Source organism: Phascolarctos cinereus, unplaced genomic scaffold (genome assembly GCF_003287225.1).
Source record: "Phascolarctos cinereus isolate Bilbo 61053 unplaced genomic scaffold, phaCin_HiC Scaffold_4;HRSCAF=312, whole genome shotgun sequence".
Lineage (NCBI taxonomy): Eukaryota > Metazoa > Chordata > Mammalia > Diprotodontia > Phascolarctidae > Phascolarctos > Phascolarctos cinereus.
The window spans coordinates 326,907,360-326,922,488 of record NW_027555847.1 but is presented as its reverse complement, the minus strand read 5'-3'; the positions used below and the strand labels follow the sequence as shown (position 1 = coordinate 326,922,488).

Below are 15,129 nucleotides of genomic sequence, written 5' to 3'. Positions count from 1 at the left end.
TCATTTCTTTTTCATGAAATGCCTGTCCTATAATTCTTTTTAGTCATTGTTATTTAGAATAGGATTAATGCCTACTAACTGTTGTTAATAAGAACCTAGCAAACACTTTAGTGTTCTGAAGGCTATAGAAAAGAGCTAGATGTAACCTTACCACATTGACTTCTATTAACTTCCCATATAAACTGGCCACAGAGCACAAAGATAGGTGAGAGAATTTGAGCTAGAAAGGTGAAGGACTGCTAGGTTTAAGTTAAGTCTGTTGTTCTTGATAATTGTTTCAAAGGTTCCCTGGAAAATTTAAGATCAGGCAAGTGGAAAAGAGGAGAGCTGCTTTTAGCATAGATGACCTGTGGAAAACTAGAATTGGCCAAAGTGGAGGCCCGTAGAATCTACAGAGGGGTACCTGTGTTCACTCACTGGATTCTGTTAATTCAGTCTCAGTTTTATTGTTTGAGCTACTACATTCTTTGGTCTCCAGATCTCAAGAAATTCCATTTGACAGTGAAAGAAATCTGAACATGATGAGTATCATATTTAGTGACTACCTTAAAAGAACTCCTACATTTTGAATTTTAAAATATCCATGTAGTATTCTGAAACCTGACAAAAAAATTGTAATGACTTTTCAAACTAATTTTTTTAATATCATCAACAAATATTTTTTGAATAAAGCATGGCACTGTGGATATAACAATATGGTGACCATATTTTATGAACTGAAAATCACAACAAGTAGTTTGACAAAATATTTGTTTTACAAAGCCTCTTTAAAAGTATACTTTCTTTTCATAAAATCAAGAACTATTCTGGAAAACTTGGGACTTATGACCATAGGGAGCATTTCAAATTTAGTTAACAAGACTTATTTATTAAAAAACATAAAGATATTCATACCAAGAGGGTGATACAGATAATAAAGCCTATAGGAATCAGAAAGGACTGGGCAGTCATTGGAATCATGGAATACAATTATGGAAAAAATGAAATTTTGTTTGGGCCTTATAAGAAGCAGGGGTCTTATAAGAAGCAGAGGCCATAGATGAGAATAGGGAGGAGACCATTTCAAACAAGGAGAATGGTATAAGGAAGAACAAGAAGGTGATAATGCATCTAGTATGTTCAGGGAACAGTGAATAGACCAGTTTAGCTAGAATGCATAGTCCCCTCTCCATTCTCCCCCATCTCTCTCTCTTCTACTCTCCTGGTAGAAAATTCATACACAGTTAGCAAGAAGTGAAAATGCCTTGGAAGAGTAGATTTGTGATAGAATTGCAAGGATCATATCATAGAATCATACGTTCAGGGCTGAAAGGAACTTCCTGGCATTTAATGCAACTCCCTCATTTTATAGATGAGTAAAGAAAGCCTTTTTTTGGGTGTGCGCATTTACATTTTTTTTGTGAATACAATGATTTGGCTGTAAGAATGTTTTGAGGTAATGGCATATATAGTACTGGGTTTAGTTTCCATAGTTAAAAATGTTAAATCACTAAGGTTCTTCTTAAGAGTTTGAAAATGATTTGAATCCCAGCTCTGGTGCTTAACTTCTTTCTAGGACCTTGGGTACATCCCATAACCCTCTGAGCTTCTTCTTACTTATCTGTGAAGTGAAGAGCTTGGACTAGGTGATCCCTAAAATACTTTCAGCTCTAACCTTATAATCCTATGAACCTAATACATTTAGAAAATGTTTATACACATAATTCTAAATCTAAAGATTCCTGACAAATATTAATTTAAAAATGTTGCAAGAAAACTTTTTTTTTTAACCAGACCTGAGGTTTCATTAGAGTAGGGCCCTCCCAATGGGAAAACTCTCTATAACAGTACACACTGACCCCTTCCCTGTAACTTAAAGATTTAGAGAGTTGCCCGGGACACCGAAGTGTCCAACGACCATTGTCATGGGCAATGTAGCCCTGTGTGTCAGAGGTACACCTTGAGCCTAAGGCTTCCTCACTGAGGCCAGGTCACTATTCAATATGCCATGCTTCTTAAAACCTTAAATTTTTGAATATACATATTTCTTTTGAGAGCACAATTTAAACCAGATAGCGAACAACTCACAGATCCATTAATCGTTTTCCTGGCATTTAGTTCTGACTTTTAGGTATCCAATGCCCAGTCAATGATAGCTACTCCATAGCTGACATTGACTAGAAATGAGGGTAGACATGAAATGACATTAATATTGGTGTCATGAGAACTATCATGTTTCTGCCAGTGTTGTATAGCATGTGCTTTTCTCCCATGCCTCCCCCACCCCCAGCCCAGTAACTTGCTCCTCCTATGCTGAAATCTTGGCCCAAGGATGCCTCATTATCCTTATGTTTGTCTAAAGCATGGTCTAGAGAGGTTTGTCCCCCCAATAATTATATATATTATATTAGCCTGTGTGAATAAACAGCAAGAAGAGAAGTCTCAGGAGCAGTCTGCTAATAGTCTTATAGGTTATGAAAGGACCCTGCACAAAATAGCGACCTCTATCTCTGCTGAGGGCAGAGAAAGCACAAGTGAGCTTAAGCTGGGATATCTTGATGATATGTAGATATGGAAGGAAAAATCTTTGAATTAAGAGAGGTTTTGAAATCAAGGAAGGTCTTTAAAAACCACATAGATGTCATCTATCTGAGATGAAAAGTAATCAGATAAATTACTGGTTAAGATCTATCCTGGTGCTAAAGACTCTATAACTCTAGAAGGTAGCAAATGAGATGCTATCTCCAAAGGTCTTTGAATTCTTCCCAAAGTATACAATATAAATTCAAGTTGTTCTGTTAGTTTTTCATTGAATTAGACTGTGTCAGTTTTAGCAGTCTCTTATTAAAACTGAAGGAGAAACATTTTACCGAAGTCCTGTTCCTTAATACCCATGCAGTTCCCCTCCTGCTCACCCCCCTCCCCCCATTCAAGTCAGTAAAACTTACTAAAGTGTAAAGTGATGGAATCTTATCCCACAGCAGCCCTTCCCATAGAAGTGCCCCTGTCATACCATTGGCATTTAATTTTAGTGAGCTATACCTTTTCAGAAGGATGATTGTCATATTTCTTTGTGTCTCTTTCTGTTTACACACTTGTTTACTAATGCTGTCTCGTTTAGAAAGTATCTCAAAAATGCAATAATGCATTTTATTTGAAAGTTAGTTGTCCTTTTTCTTTAACATTTAACTCTAATTTTTCTAATGTTTCTTTTTTTATTTTTCCATTAGAGTGACCTCAGTTCTGTGGTAATTTTATTTAATTTATTACAAATTTGTATGCTTTTCTTCCTGTCTACTAATTGACTCTCTGCCTGTTAACATCTGTTTATAAAGCATAGTGGAAAAACAAAGTTGGTTGTGAATATTGCTTATGATCTATTCATTTAACAGGGAAAATTGTTTTTTCAAGTTAGGCTAGTCTTCTTGTAGGTTAGATGAGATATATCAGCTCAGATGTTAAATTATCATATTAAAACAATTATACCCTAAACCATTGTTTCTCATTTAGCTTTCATTTTTAAAAAGCATATTAGTCTTTTTTTTAAATCATGGAATTTCAGTTGCCTTGATCTAAATCTTCCACCTTAACTAGATGAACAAGGTAGAAAGTAGTGATCTGTTTGAATGAAACTATACACTTATTTAAATTTAAATCAGAGTAGATAAAATTGAATCTTTTAACAATAATAGATACAAGAATGTATTTTCTAGTTAGCTTTTTAAAATTTGCAGCATTTTTATTATATATATGCTGAATGATTTGTATATCCTCTGTATCTTTCTGTACTTATTACCAACACCAGTTGGCTTAGTATTAAATATGGCCTTAGTTTGGTTGGTTTTTTTTTTTCGTTTTAGATTGTTTTATGTTTCTTTTTCAAACTAATTTGGTTTTCCATTATGCTGCTTATTTTTCTTTTCTTCTCCTACCTAGCTCTTCTTTATTCTGACAGTTTATGCCTTTAAAAATAACTTGAAGTTTGGGTCCATGGTGATTTTTAAAGCAATGGATTGATGGGATATGATATTTACCTACCTTTTGGGGAAGTGCTAATAGAATGGAACCATGAAATACTGTATCATTTAAAATTACCATGGTACATTGCTGTTCTCTTTTGGGAAAAAAATAGCAATGTACTACAGAATCTGTGCTCTTTGTAAATATTTATAAATTTTAGTAATTAGATTGTAGCTCTGTAGTTATGGGTTTCCAGGATGATTTCAGTCTGTGTTGCCTTTTATATGACAAATGCCATAAGTGCCAAATCTGCCTATATCATAATTTTTAAACTTTGCGTAATGCTAAGTTTTTATGTAAATGACAAAAAGAAGCAAAACTAAATAGGTAATACATAAACAAATAATTTTTTGCATGACTAATTATGGAACAGAAGAGCTATATAAAATATAGATGCGTAAGTGCAGATAACCTGAACTTCCCATCATCAGCCAGTCTTCAAACCTGTCAGCAAGGCTAAATTACTTGTTCCTGGTTTTTAAAGTTCAGAGACTTCTTCCCCTCTTCTCCTCTCTCCCCCCCCACAAAAAATATAGTTCCCATTTCTGGCTCTTTTCACATTTCATAATGCTAACTACACACATGTATTATTATAAAGTAACCTTAGAAATTAGTTGACTGAACACTCATAAAATGTAAGAATCTCACTTTGACAAGCAGTGCCTGATTAATCAAATAAGCTATTTTAGTCTCAACACTGAAAGAGCTTTAAGTGTACTGCATGGTCACAGTAAGATTATTTATTTATATAGACTAAGTATAGCATTAGTGATTACTCCCCTAAGTCAACATGACACCTGGAAATGAATAATATGATGTACCTATAATAGAGATTCTGTTATTTTTCACTATAATATCTACCACTTGAAGGAAATTAAGATTTTTAAAGGTGTGTTCAGAAGTATATCTCTGACTAACTCAGAAACCCTGAATTCTTAACTTATTGAGAGATTAGGCTGTTATAGTGAAATTCTGATTAATTTTAGAATTTCAACTGTAAAACATTACTGCTATTCCCCTATCCATTGTTTGACAAGATATCAGTTGACTAACCCTTTTGCTCCTGATAATTATATTGGGATGAAAATTTCTTTTCTGCATTAATTACAGTAACTTTGATTTGCAGGCATGAACTAATCACATTTGTGGTTAATTTTTTTCTTCAAATAATTAAGATACTGCAGTTGTTTTAAATATTTAAAATACCATTGTACTTTGGTGGCTGTTTTCCCATTCCTTTAGACAGATGAAGTATTTCTTGAAGCCCAAATTCAAAACATTACAACTTCACCTATGTTTATGGAGAAGGTTTCTTTGGAGCCATCTATGATGTACAATGTAGTAGAATTAAATACTGTGAAACAAGTTGGTGAAGGGTGAGTACAAATAAGGTCTCATAGATGGTCTTGGCTTTGAAGTGCATCTGCCTTGCTGACGTTTACTTTACTAAATTTGGTTATTTTCATCTTTTTTTTTTAACTTTAATTTTAGAGCCATTATTATTATTAGCCATTCTTACACTTTAAGTACAAAATTATAGGACAATAATGCAGCACTTTTTGTTTTTCAGAGCACATATATATATGTTTTTATGTATGTATACATACATATATAATTAATGCATTATATATAATTATATAATACACAAATGTATAATATATAAATTATTTTATAGTATATAAAATGTATAATTATATGACTAATACTTAATCATTAATATTGTAAAACATATATATATTTCATTCTTTACAATAACCTTTTATGGTTAACAGGGTAGATAGTCATCCTATTTTAAAGATACTGAAGCTGAGATGTCTAGGTTGACTAGGACTTACTCAAGGGCAGAATCACTAGGATCATAGGCGTTAGAACCAGAAATGACCTTAGAGATCATGTTGTCTAGTCCCTTCATTGTACAGATGTGAAAGCAGAGGCCTTGAGAGGCCAAAGGTTCACAGCTGTAGAGCCAGAAGACGCCTTAGAAGTCTTCTAGTCCAACCTGTGCTACCTATTCTCTCCCACCCCCCACCCCCACAAACACATTTTACAGATGAAGAAACTGATAAAGGGACTTTTATTAGTCCAGTGGCACCCCAAGTGGCAGAGCTAAGATTCAGACCTAGGTTTTCTAATGCAAATCCCAGTGCTCTTTCTACTACAGCAGACTTCCTTGCTTAACAGATTTGGAAGTAAAGCCCAAGTCAATATACCTTACTAAACTACCTAGACTGGATGGGACAGGGCACTATGTAAGGTGGCATGGGTGTGGGAGGGAGGTCAGAAAATGCATAGAACGGTCTCTACCCTGAATAAATGTCTGGGGATGGACACAGGTACAGCCTCAGGCATAGAGGGAGATAACATTTGTGAAAAGGAAATCTCTCCCCCTTGGAAGCTCTACATGGAGGAGGAAAGAAGAGATGAAGAAAGGTAGTAGATGGAAGAACAAAAACTGCAACCTTCCTGAAGGATGAGAACCATCACTGTGGCCCTGTCATAATGATAGATGAGAATGATCCATTCCTCTACACTTTGTCCACTGATTAGAATTTCCTCTATCAATTCTAACTTAATGCAGGAGGAAAGAAATATTTTGTCCAATAGATTGGAGCGAGGAGAGGTGCAGGGAAGTTACACAATATTTACTCTTCTCCTTACCAAAACCGCCTGCTTGGATACCCTGCACATGACTGATAAAGAAAGGGAAAATGTTATGAATGTCTGTTTTTCCATCAAGTTTCATAATTCACAGATCCATAAAAATAAAGAGAGGTTGCATTTCAGTTGTTAATGAAAACTGTGTGTCCCCAGATTTTTTTCTGAGTAATTATTGTTAGAACTGTACCACATGCCACCAGCAATGAGAATGTGATTTATATTCCAGAGATGAATAAGGTTAATTTAGTTGGAATAATGAGTCTGTGTGTATAAGAATGGAATATATTTAAGGTGAGAAGGAGAGTGTACTGGATAAGAATAAGAATAATAAACAGCAGTTTGTTAGATTTTATACCTTTTACACCTTTCTAAATACTTTTACATGTATTTTCACATTTGATCTTCAAAACAAGCCTTGTGAAGCAAACATGTTAGCAGTTATTATCATGATTTTACAGGAAAGTGAAGCTCAGTGAGGTTACCACCCACTCCACAGGCCTACTAATTAATTAGCATGGCCAAAACAAGAACTCAGGTCTTCTGACTTGCTGTCCAGGACAGTGTTCTCTATGGAATGTTGCTTATATTTATAAGTGTCAGATGAAGGAATTATGAAAGTAAACTACATGGAAGATCATTAATATAATAATAGGATCAAATGATTACTAATAATTATAATAATAGAAATGCAAGACAAAACAATTCTGAGGCTTTACCTCACATCTAGCAAATTGGCAGATGACCAAAAGATGGGAATAGTCTGTGGTGGAGGCACTGAAGATAGGCCACATTAATCCACTATTGGTAGGGCTTTGAATTGGTCCAGCCATTCTGTAAAGTAGTTTGAAATTATGCTAAGAAAGCAAATAAAATGTCCATATGCTTTGACCTATGGATACCATTACAGGGCATATAGTCCAAGTATATATAAGAATATCTATAGCAAAAGATTTTGTGGTAGCAAATGATTAGAAACTAAGGTGGATCAGTTGGGAAATGGCTAAATAAATTGTATGTGAATGTGATGGGATATTATTGTGCATGAGAAACAATGAATGTAAAGCAGGGAAAGAAGAGAAGCAGTGGTAACTTAAATGAACTTATTCAAAGTAAAGTAAGCAGAACTAGAAAAAGATGCACAATAGCTACAATAATTCAAGTGAAAAAAATTTTAAATAAACTAAATGAAGTGCAAATATAATGACCCAGGTTGTCACCATAGGAAAGCAGCATTGCATATATTACCAGATTTAGTTGGTGTATTGCTATACTTTCATTAGTTTCATTAGATATATATTTCATTAGCAATATGTTCAGAAATGAAGATGATGTAAAAACAAATTTTGTCAATATTAAATTTATCAAATAGTTTTTAAAAGTATTCATAACATACAGCCCCTTCATACAATTTTATCATTAGATTGGACCTTGATGGTCAGTTAGTCCAGTCTTCTACAAGTCATATGAATCCCTTCTACAAAATCCCTAAAAAAATTGTTTATCAAGCTTCTGTTTGAATACCTCACTTTATGGAGAGCTTAATTCCTTACAAGCAGGTCACTTAATTGTTAGAAAATTCTTTGTATTGTAATGAAATTGTACTAAAATGTTAACTGCCACCTGTTGCTTTGAGTTCTTCCTTCTAAAAGTTTGTAAAGTAAGCTAGACTCTTGATAAATAGCTATCAAAAAGTTGAAGATAGCCTTTGTCTCCTACCCCTGAAATATTTATCAAAGGAAGTATGACAGCCCTTCAAATATTTTAAGTCAGTGATGTTATGTTGTACCCATTGAATAATCTATGTATCATGTTGCTTGAAGTGGGAGGCATTATTTTTTTAAAGATGATAAAGATTTTTGGCTATTCAATTCCTCCTTCAGTGAGTCCACATTTGGCTCAAGGACATATTTGCAACCATTGGATACCCGGCAGTACTTATACTGTCTGAAACCCAAGCAGGAATTTGCAGAAAAAGCTGGAATTATTAAGGGAGTAACAGTAATCGGAAAATTAGATATAGTGTGGAAAACAAACTTGGGTGAAAGAGGAAGATTGCAGACCAGCCAACTGCAGAGAATGGTGAGAACATTTTTGTTTTGTTTTGTTTTGTTTGTTTTTGGTGAGGCAATTGGAGTTAAGTGACTTGCCCAGAGTCACACAGTTAGTGAGTGTTATGTGTCTGAGGCCAGATTTGAACTCAATTCCTCCTGACTCCAGGGCTGGTGCTGTATCCACTGTGCCACCTAGCTGCCCGCAGAACTTTTTTTTTTGTTAAATAAATTATCTTATCAGTATTTATCAGTAAATAAGAGAATAGCATCACTAGAGGAGAGCAGGCAAAAGATTGATCATCTCACAGCTCTTCAAGTAAGAATTGATTTTATATTTTACAAAGCAAATATGGTGAACAAATAAAGCAGGTTTGAGTTCTTATGTTAATAAATCAAGAAAACATGAAAATGATGATGGCTTTTCTATTTTCTGTGGCTCCTGCTCCAAGGATAAGGACCACTGTCCAGGTCTCTGTCCCCTCAGACTTATATTAAGACTGTTCAATAGAAAAATTTCCTTGACCTTGTTCTTAACTGCCAGAGTAAAGTCGTCACTCTTCATGCTGGAATAGTCATTTCAGAAGGAAAGATAGGCATTATTTAAACAGCCACTTTTTTCAGAAAGAAATAAATAATTTGCTGAGCCAGTGAGACGACTAGAAAGTTAGCTTTATGTCTCCTTTCTTTGGAGAATTGGGAGACTATGAGTGTGAGAATGTTGCATATACTGTCAAATTTTGTTGATGGAACTGTTTTTTTCTCCTTTTTTAAAAAAGTTCTCTATTATGAGGGATGACTGGACTGTAGGGGAGGGAAGAGATATATTTGAAGATAAAAGTGATGTAAAGACAAAATCAATTAAAATGTAAAAATAAATGACTTAATTTAAAAATTAAGGTAATTGGCATTAGCTGCCACCTCATCTTTTTTTTTTTTGTTCCAGTCTTTCACATCACTCTGCTATCTCAGTGTGCTATAGTCACCACTGATATATCTGTGAAAAGCCATGATTTCCCCTCCCAATTGTTATTTGAAGGTGGTTAGAATAGTGGTTTCTTCTTCCTGATATGTTTATTAAGCACATGGAAGCAATAACACCTCTGAGAACCTTCCTAAAGCTCAATGCCATCTTCACCTGGAGCCCACATCCAAGCCATCTGCCAAGTCCTTCCTAACTGTTTGGCCATAACCAGAACAAGTAACTTCTGGGCCCTTTTTCCCATTAAAGTAGCAGTGTCACAAAAGGTAGAGATGGAGGACCTACAGGAGAAGAATGAACTAAACTTTTAGAACTTCTATGCAACAGGATACCGCCCTCTGAGATATAAACACCACATGACCTGGGCCATATCCTTATTTGCATTGGTAATTTCATTGTGATGAGCTAACAATATTCTATGTTAAATAAAATTCTGGGTTTTTTTCCCCTTCTTTTCCCTCAGGCCCCAGGTTACGGTGATGTTAGGTTGTCTTTGGAGGCAATCCCAGATACTGTAAATCTGGAAGAACCTTTTCATATTACTTGTAAAATAACAAACTGCAGGTAATGTCTGTGTTCTGACTTTTTTTCTTTTCAGAATATGTTTTTTATTTGGAAAATACCTCTGTCCTTTTAAGTATGGTCTTGGCAGACATCCTCTATGTTTTATTGAATGATGTTGAATTTTATGAACTTAGGCAGCTGAGAACTTGATATTCTCTCTTAAGTGGCCAAAGAGCCAACATACCTAAAAAATATGACAGTAAAACAATGAGATGGAGTCCATATGCCACACTTGAAAACCATTTGCACTACCTTACATTTTACGTAATTTCATCCATCCTCTGTATCCTGAAAGTTAAAAACTAGACTGTCTTCCTGAGGTAGACGATCATATATCACATAGATTGTAATGAATTGTTAAAGTTTTCATGAGGCGCGTTATCTCATCTTTCGTAAGGAAAGCATGGTCTGACTACTAGATCATTGATTAGCTGTGTGACTTTAGGCAAGTCCATTATTCTTCATGTTTCTCAATTTCTCCACAAGTTAAAATGATGATATCTTTCCAGGCTAGCCCACAAGAAGGCTCTGTGGTACAGTGGGTAGAGCACTGGGCCTGGAGTCAGGAAGACTCGAGTTTAAATTTGGCCTCAAGACGCATACTATCTGTGTGTCCCTGGGCGAGTCATTTAGCCTCTATCTGCCTCAGTTTTCTCAACTATAAAATGAGACCGCTAATGATAGCAGTTACCTCACAGGATTGTGAGGATCAACTAAGATATTTGTAAAGCACTTAGCACGGTGCTTGACACATAGTATGCACTTAATAAATGCTTGTTTCCTCCTTTCTTTCCTTCCCACAACACAAAAGGGAAGGAGAAAATGAAATAATGGATACGAAAATACTTTGAAAGGCCTCAGTGCTAAAATATTAGTTCGTGGTGACATTATTTGTTGTCAGTTCTGTGAAGATATTTGGGTATTGTTCATCAGTGGATGATGTTCCGAACATTCAGAAATTGGAGTAATCTACAAACATCCCAAGAATCTCCCAAATCTGGGGTTTATAGCCCTTTAAAGGTGTATCTCTAATGATAGAGGAACTATAAAAGTCAATAGTTTTAGTTTTTTTCAGAGTGGCTATCTTAACTGAAGGTGATTCAGTGACAACATTTCTCTTAAAATCAGTTGTCTAACATCTTAGGATATTATACCCAACTAGGTCATGGAAATTGAGTTTTAGACAACTACTATTTATAACAAGCACATTATAAAGCCATTTAAAATGAAACTTTAGTTGCAATATTGTGAGCAGTAGGATTTTCAGATGAAATATTATTAGTAATGATCAGACCTGAACATGATCCTGTGATCCTTCATTTCTGGTCAGACACTTTCATGTATCTGCATGTCTGTGAGCCCTGTCACTACAAATCATAGTCAGAGAATTGGATTAAACATCAAAATGGCTTTTGGAACAGATCCAGATTGCCCTTTGTATTCCTGATGAAGAGCATTTAATAGAAACAGAGGAGCTAGAGAGCGGCAGGATTAGGCAAGAATTCTGAATGCCTTTCAGAACAAGAGCAACACTTTGAACAAGAGATGACTAGCACCAGGGGTTCAGTGCTGGAATTAAAACCAGAAAGTCCGGCAGCCGGACAGACAGGTTACTTCAGATGCCATTTTAAATCTCGAAATCAAGAAAAAGTGAAGATAATGGCAACTTGTTTCTCGGGGAAAAGGAAGGAAAAGAGATGTGAAGGGGAGAGGAGAGGATTGAAAGATGTCCTTTTTACAGGGTCGTTCCATTTACAAACCAGTGCATGAAGCCAGAATGTAAGACTTGATACAAGCCAGGCAGCAACACTAAATCAAAGCCAGTAAATTGCCTTTTATTTCTGCAGCTTGTTCTCCTTTCTATTCCTGGGGAGGAAGTTTATTAAATGTAAGTTAACAGGAGCGCTAATTGAAATTGAAGAAATATGCTACTGTAATCCTTTCTGAAAGGTACTAGATTTATTCCTACTTTTCTGATTTCTCTAGCAGTGAAAGGACCATGGACCTGGTTTTGGAAATGTGCAATACAAATTCCATCCACTGGTGTGGAGTTTCAGGAAGACAGCTTGGAAAGCTAAACCCCAGTTCATCTCTTTATCTTGCCCTCACGCTGCTTTCTTCTGTGCAGGGACTGCAAGTATGTGACTTTTTTTTTTTTTAGTAATGTCAAGTTTGTAGGCATCACATTCACCTTCAAATTGCAATCTAGATTTTGACAGCCACTTATACCAAGTTTTGTTCTTATTAATTCAGCCCTTTATACTCTTGACCAAGTAATGAAAACCCTCTTTCTTTCTCTTTTTTTCTCCCACCAGAGTGTTTCTGGCTTACGACTAACAGACACATTCTTGAAGAGAACATATGAATATGATGATATTGCTCAAGTCTGTGTAGTGTCGTCAACCATTCAAGTAGAAAGCTAAAGAAAGTCTTTGGTCTTTGTGGTTTCTATGATATTTCTTTAAACAACTTTTTCTATTTTTTTTAATCTGAATGTTAAAAATGTTTTACCATTAGGTAAATTATTAGGAATATAAGCACATCACAAGCAATTTTATTATTATTTAAATTTCTTCCCTGAGATGGTAATGAGACTTTGGATATTCTAGACACAGTGTTATAGTTCAAAGTCTCCTGACTGTATCTTCTGTAAGACAATAAATTATAATTCTTCACATCTATATTTTCTGCAGTATTACCTCACTTGGACTCATTGTAGGTAGGCACCAGTTCCCTTCCTTTGTCAGAGGCTAGCACTTGAAAATGATGGGGCCTCACTAACAATGCAGCTGTCATTTTTCATTCAACTCTAGGTGGCAACCTAGGTAATAGAATGCTTTCAATTAGAAGGTTTATGGAATTCTAACTATTGCAGCTTAAATAAAGAATTCATAACTGTTCTATTCAGCCTGCTTCTCCCTCTCTCCACTTCTACCCCTGACGCCGCCCCCCAGCTTTTCAGAGTAGACAGAATTCTCAAGGATAGTGTTTAGAATGACCGAGGCCAGTCTCCCTCATTTAATCTGTGATATTTACTACCTAGATGTATAAGTGCTTATCTAATAGGCTTAGAAATTATTGGGAATGTCAGGCAGTGCTTTATATTTAAAACACATGAAGCTTTCTTTTTTCTCCTGATATTAACAGTTTTGTCTTAGTCATAGTAACATGGTCAGAGTTGGTCAAGCTCTAACAGTTATTCCTCCCACAATTGGGCCTTGTTATAACTGTGTGATAACTTACCCTTCTTATTGCTAAATAAGGAGTCTAATGGAATTTTCCCATCTCGCAAATCCAGGAAATGATTTGCTGCAACCTAAAATCTACCACTCTTGCCACGATGATTTTCACCGTTCTGATGTTGATATCTCTTGTGTTTGAAGTCTAAGTGCTTCTTGTATTTATTTTCTCATGATAAATTGCCCCTTATGTTTAATTACCAAACTTGCTTAGCACTGTCACACAGCCAAAGAAAATGCTGAATATACAGTGATGTGAAGCTTTTTTTTATATAATAATAAAGCTGTTTGAACAGTGTCAGCAAAATAAAAGCTCTTAAACCATTATGTAAAAAGCAATACTAATTTGGCAAGCTGAAATAATTAAACACTATACACACAATTTAAGTGTGTGGCTTAAATAATTTAAAAACATCCATTTGTTTTAAATGCATAAGTATTTATTAATTACCATGACAAACTGTTGTTGGCCTAAAATGAAAGTGATTTCAGAACATGGTTTGCCACTTTAATTGGAATACTCCGTATGAAATGTCCTCGGTGTAAAATAAAGTGCAATTAGTTAAAATTATAAAGTCTTTTTCTTCCTCCTTCTCAGTGATTAAGATGAGTTAAATGACAGCAAAACCATGTAGCCAGTATAATTGGCACTTTAGTTTTTCATCATACATTTTCTCATGAAGGACCCTTCTGTTTTTTCCCAGATTCAAATGGAAAAGCATTTAATGTGTGGTGGTCACTTGGGAATTGTTACATTGTTTGGTTTCAGGATTATAAAGCCTCTTCTGTTAATATACAAGTAATTGGACCCTCGCACAGCTTTATACTTTCACTTGTAGTGTAACCCTGTAACATTAGATAATGCCATTAGTTAGAAAAGACAAGTACTTGTATTACACATAAACTGTAAAAGATAGGTACGAAACTCATTCTTTGCTGTGTGGTACATGAAATGGATGTTGCCACCTAAGCACAAGTCAAGGATTACATACAATATCTTAATACAACCATAACAGCAGAAATCTACTTAATGAAGTTGAGAAACTTTTTCTAAGTCTTCTTCATCAATAGAGGGAATTAAACCTGGGGCTCCTGGAAATCCCTACATCAATGATATCATAATTCTGGACACACACTACCACCTTACGTCACAAAAAAATTAAATTGAATAAACAATAATATATAACTTGATCAGAACAGGTTCCCATCTGGACATACAAAAACTGAGAAAGTTCAAGGGATGTTTTTGGAATCTTGAGCAGAAGGAAGGACTACAAAAATTTCACCCAGTAAATCAATAAGGGGGATTCTTCATCATGCATAAAGATGACAAGACGCCCAGCTCCTAAACCTGATGAGAGAGAGACAGAGGAGATTGTTTTGTGTAGCCAAATGTCCAAATAAATCACAAATCCTGAGGAGCAGACAAGAGCTAAGATTATATGATTTATATATCAGATCGACTGTGTTTAGTAAGATGAAAAATCTTAGGAAAGAGATCTTCAGAAGTCAAGAAGGGTTAAAAGCAGGAAGTAGAAATAGTTCCATCAGCCAAATATCCTTGCACTTCACATAAAACAAAGGTGATAGATGGAAACCACTTTCATACAGAACATCATAATTTGACTAGAAGCACTAG

General features: G+C 35.2%; 2 protein-coding genes across 11 annotated transcripts in view; one reads left to right on the top strand and one right to left on the bottom strand.

The window, feature by feature from the left end:
• Window positions 1-14,065, top strand: part of TRAPPC13 (trafficking protein particle complex subunit 13) — a 36,006-nt gene extending 21,941 nt beyond the window's left edge. For 3 of the 7 annotated variants that reach the window (XM_021007283.2, XM_021007284.2, XM_021007279.2), the window contains 6 exons: window positions 3,210-3,227; window positions 5,242-5,375; window positions 8,538-8,736; window positions 10,151-10,251; window positions 12,238-12,388; window positions 12,567-14,065. In XM_021007283.2, the coding sequence (XP_020862942.1) occupies window positions 3,210-3,227; window positions 5,242-5,375; window positions 8,538-8,736; window positions 10,151-10,251; window positions 12,238-12,388; window positions 12,567-12,674 (711 nt within the window). In that variant the 3' untranslated portion in view covers window positions 12,675-14,065. The remainder of the gene's footprint in view (window positions 1-3,209; window positions 3,228-5,241; window positions 5,376-8,537; window positions 8,737-10,150; window positions 10,252-12,237; window positions 12,389-12,566) is intronic. The other 4 variants (XM_021007285.2, XM_021007281.2, XM_021007280.2 and 1 more) reach the window with 3 other exon arrangements.
• Window positions 1-15,129, bottom strand: part of SGTB (small glutamine rich tetratricopeptide repeat co-chaperone beta) — a 113,433-nt gene that overhangs the window by 10,957 nt on the left and 87,347 nt on the right. Inside the window, exon 11 of one of the 4 annotated variants that reach the window (XM_078153171.1) lies at window positions 9,020-10,435. The exons of the other annotated variants lie outside the window; for them this stretch is intronic. Within the exon in view, the coding sequence (XP_078009297.1) occupies window positions 10,411-10,435 (25 nt within the window). The 3' untranslated portion in view covers window positions 9,020-10,410. Of the gene's footprint in view, window positions 1-9,019; window positions 10,436-15,129 lie in introns of those variants that run through there. 4 annotated transcript variants of the gene reach the window in all.